The sequence below is a fragment of the Aedes aegypti genome, chromosome 3, assembly GCF_002204515.2.
Source record: "Aedes aegypti strain LVP_AGWG chromosome 3, AaegL5.0 Primary Assembly, whole genome shotgun sequence".
In the NCBI taxonomy this organism is placed as follows: Eukaryota; Metazoa; Arthropoda; class Insecta; order Diptera; family Culicidae; genus Aedes; species Aedes aegypti.
This window is the reverse complement of record NC_035109.1, coordinates 401,535,727-401,540,121: the sequence shown is the minus strand read 5'-3', so window position 1 is coordinate 401,540,121 and position 4,395 is coordinate 401,535,727. Positions and strand designations below refer to the sequence as shown.

The window sequence follows — 4,395 nt, the reverse complement described above, 5'->3', positions numbered from 1 at the left end:
TGCTGTGGACTTAGGTGCTGGAGCCTCATTGCTTGCAAAGGCACGGGCGCGCTGTACATTGTGAGACCTTTTTTGGTGCGCCTCATTTTTCTTGGGATGTGTCTCAATACGGTCTTATGCACTCCGTCACATGTGTTGTTTAAAATTCAGCGGAATAATTGAAGTGATGACAACATTTTTCAACGAAGATCGAAATTGTAACTCGTGGATCGTGAGTCTTGGACCATTTCATGTAGACCATCTAGACACCTGCATAATGAGGCGAATAAAATTGTAGAGGCTCTACGTTACTCTCAGTTCGTTTCTATGCAGTTGTTTCACAACTTGGATACCGATGGCGAGCCGTAGCGCCGAGCAGCGCATAAGACGAGTCTCTCCGGGTGCTCATCACCTAGCCCGCGCTTTCAGAATTTTTGAGAGCCTCCGGCTAGCGCAGCACACTAGGATTCGATGAGCTGAGAGACGGTTTGGTTGGAGACTCGTCAGTACATATATGTAACTCTTGTCACCATGATGCTCAAGCTGCGATTTATGCATATAAACGGTTACAGTATAAGTGCAATTACAGTTCATTTAAAACGGGAAATAGCCCTACTAGTGCCATATAGAAGTTATGAAAAGTATAATTAACTCGACATTTGTTGGGCCCTTGACATTTTTAAATCAACTTTTATTGTAGTAATACTAGCTTTATATATGCCAGTTACATATATGCATGAATTGCAGCTTGGGCAACTAAAACAGTTCTATGATTCATTAGTAGTGCTTGATCCTTAAATCCCATCGCTTGCTCCTGCGGATCGAGTGATGAACACTAGAGTGATGCAAATTTTGATATGTTTGCTCCCCTATGCTTAAACGATTTTAATTATGGAAACAAGCAGCCTCCCAAAGTTTGAAGTGATTCGAAAAAAAATTGAATGTGCACACGCCACTTGAAGTTTATATGGAGATTACTATGGAAAACACCAATCTTTTGTGTTCATCCCTCTATCTGTTTGTCATAATATTTTATGGAAAAGTGAACAAATTTTTCTAATGTGAAATGCTCCCAGCTACAACTTTGCCGAAGACCACTTTTTGATTGAGCCTCAGGATAAATTGTTATTCATCATCATAAAGTTGGTTTGCATGTACCATGCTTCACCAACTGTTCGGCAGGCAACAGTGGTGCTCCTGGCGGGAAGAATAGATCAAAGTAATCCAGGCTACTATGTTCTACAGCAAAAAAGCAGTGTTGCTCTGAAAGTAATTGAATGATTATCTCAGCATGATTCAGACTTTGTTATCAAAAATAACAAATTATCCTTACGTTCCATCGAAATGTGGTTTTTGGCAAAGTTGTAGCTGGGAAGTTTGCACATGAGATGAGTGTGTTCACTTTTCTATAGATTATTATGACGATCAGTTAGAGGACTGAACACAAAAGTTTTGACTTTTCCATAGTAATTTCCATAGAAACTTCAAATAGCGTGTGCACAATCAAATTTCTTCCGAATCACTTCAAATTTAGGGAGGATCATTTTCATCATAATTAACATCGTTTAAGCATAGGGGAGCAAAAACTTCAAAATTTGCATCAGTCTAATGAACACTTCGTCGTACAATGCGTTTTTATTAATTTTGTTTTCAGTTCAATTGACCTCCGTATCAACATGTGTATTCAACTTTTAACTTTAAAAAGCTCATGCATGAAAAAAAATCATAAAAGTTTGTTATTTTTTCTCTGTATTTAGCTAGGAGTTCGTTTTACCTTCCCTGTTCATTTTACCATCAATTCCCCTACCGCAACTTTCTTGTTTTTGGTGATAACTACCTACTGGGAGAGAGTCTACTTCTCTCTGCTTAGCGTTCTTATGAGTGCGTCTACAGTTATTGGTTGGCAAAGAAAGCATCAATTGACCATTTATGCAGCTGCATATCGTGTGGCAAGTACAAAGATACGCTGTACCCTGCTAGGAAATCGAGAAAATTTCCATTACGAAAAAACCTCGAACGGTGGTATACAAACCCACGACCCTCAACTTGGTCTTGCTGAATAGCTGCGCGTTCACCTCTTAGGTTATTCAGACTGATCGAAGATATGTATTCCAGGAAGTTGTTGTATGCACTTAAAACTCTTGTAATCATAAGGTTATTAGAATGGGGATTGATTTCGATTCAAAACTTTTGGGATATTGAATAACTCAATCAATCAGATTGTAAACACAAGCAGTTGCTTTGCTGATACTGTTATCAATTTTTATTGCATTTTTAAATCAGCAAATTCGGAATGTTCAAATGCGACAGATGTCCGATTCTCTTCAAGAAGGGATTTACTTCACACGCGTAGGAAAATCCTTCCGCAAAGTTTTTCCTGTCCCAGTTGATCCAGCTGATCTTGTCTCCGATATCCTCGCAGAACATGTACTCATCCTGAATTTGTTGCATCGAAGTGATATGGATGTCATTCACGCCGATGAGCACAATTCCGGCATTGTTTCGCTCATCGTGTAAAATCTTGTAGTAGATCTTTGGTGCCGGCAGACGTCGTGTACCGTTTGGATTGAAATCCAGGAAAATCGGTTGCTGATCCGCATTGGCATCAGTTTGAGTGTGTGCTCCATAGGTTCCTCCATACACTGTGACATGAAGATTTCGAGCAGCTACAAAGTTGCGAGCGCTATCCTCAATTCGCAGCCAGTTTCCATCGTTGAAGTTCTGCCATTGAGGAGCAGCGCACAAGAACCAGAAGGTGGCATTCTGTTGCGTACCATAGATGAAATCAGCTCGTGCGGCAATGTGTCCACGCGCCATGAAGATTCCCGTAGATGCATCCCTAACCAGATCATCGGCGATCGCTTGGGAACCCAGAACAGTGGCCAGAGTCTGCCGTTGGCGGTTGACAGTGTACAAAGTGTTTATATTGATACCAGGATAGAAATCGCCCTGATGCCACGATGGCCGCGGAACTCCCTGTTGGAATCCAGCATGAGCACGATGAAATTCATGTCTGATCCAATGATTCTCGAAGGTTTGTTCGTTGTGGCAGACTTCCATGAATTTCGGGAATCGCGAACCCACGCTAAAACCAATTTCAACAATTATTCCATTCTGTTCACAAGATTGTGGAGTGCGACGAGCACTACTGAACCAGTTTTCTGTGCAAGAAAAGTCACTGAACCGGAACATGGTACTATCGAAGTTAAACGTCTGGTCGAACACGCAAGAGACCATAATTGTGTTCTTTCCAGGAGCCACATTGAATCCATTTTCGCAAGCAAGCTCCAAGTATTCGCCTGCTTGAAGATGCAGTAGTCGGTCATTTGATTGAGGGTATCGGTATTGATCAGTTCCAGGAATCAAAATCAATGGTTGTGGCCTTGGAAGATGAGAATTGATGTTGATTGTACATGCTGAAGCTGTAAGGTATAGAGAGGTTCAGGTTAGAAAGCACCCAACTGACGTAGTTCTATCAAACTCACCTAGTTTATTCCACTCGGTCTCTTTGAGGGGAATTTCCCTAGCAGCAATCATTGACCCAAAGGTCAAAACCACCACCACCGCAGACGGAAGGATTTTCATTGTTCAGCAGATTTTAAGCCACCGAATGAAACTGAAGGTTATCGTGAGAGAGAGACTTTTTATACCAAGTCTCGTGCTTGACAATGGTAGCCTCGTTATCGAACATCTTGAACACAGCCACTTCTAGCCGTCACGATAACGTCAACGCTAGAGACTGGTCGCTTTCGTTATCATTCAGTCGTTGGGGATTCAATTTTTACGTGTTATGTCCTTAATCAACAACCAATCAAAATTGATCAATGATATCAACGGAAATAATCAGCGTCTGGCTGATCGTCTGATCGGTGCTTACATATAAAAGACAACCACAACGTCTGCTGGGGTTATTGTGGATTACATCGTTGAGATTCTAGGTGTCGTGCTGCATTGCTGTTGTTTCATCTGGTGTATATTTACGATTGGGACATTTCGGGTTGAAGTCATCTTTTTTGTTATTATATCCTGAGTTACGTAAAATGTTAAAAAATGATATATTTAATTCAAACAGATTTCATTACCGTAAAATGGAGTTTAGGCGATTTTGTTTACTTGTTTATTTGGTTTATAGCTTCATCTACTTTTGCTTAATGAAGTATTTAATGAGGAAAAGCCAATTTGAGTAGCTGTACTATAATATCTGGTAGGATGAATATATTATCGTCCAAATATTTTTAAACCCTGTACTGGTTGGATGTTTATCGAATAATGTTAACAAAATTTCGACGAAATGTAGTTAATCAATTACTGCGATAGGTTTCCACAAATAGGGAGGTATGCTTTACACTAAATATGGGTTCATTGAATCTGAATAAAGTCTCAAAATCTTACAACTACAATCTTTCTGAATTGAAT

The 4,395-nt window shown here is 40.3% G+C and overlaps 1 protein-coding gene across 1 annotated transcript; it reads right to left on the bottom strand.

The window, feature by feature from the left end:
• Positions 1-2,194: 2,194 nt before the first annotated feature.
• Positions 2,195-3,616, bottom strand: LOC5564107. The gene is made up of 2 exons (XM_001648418.2): positions 3,465-3,616; positions 2,195-3,401 (listed from the first exon to the last, which is right to left on the bottom strand). The coding sequence occupies exons 1-2, from the start codon at positions 3,562-3,564 to the stop codon at positions 2,254-2,256; spliced, it is 1,248 nt and encodes a 415-aa protein (XP_001648468.1). The 5' UTR covers positions 3,565-3,616; the 3' UTR covers positions 2,195-2,253.
• Positions 3,617-4,395: the final 779 nt, after the last annotated feature.

Excerpts from the sequence above, each read along its gene's own strand:
- LOC5564107 (XM_001648418.2), bottom strand. The coding sequence starts at position 3,564 with ATGAAAATCCTTCCGTCTGCGGTGGTGGTGGTTTTGACCTTTGGGTCA. Across the intron at positions 3,402-3,464 it reads GACCGAGTGGAATAAACTAG|CTTCAGCATGTACAATCAAC; the intron begins GTGAGTTTGATA and ends TATACCTTACAG.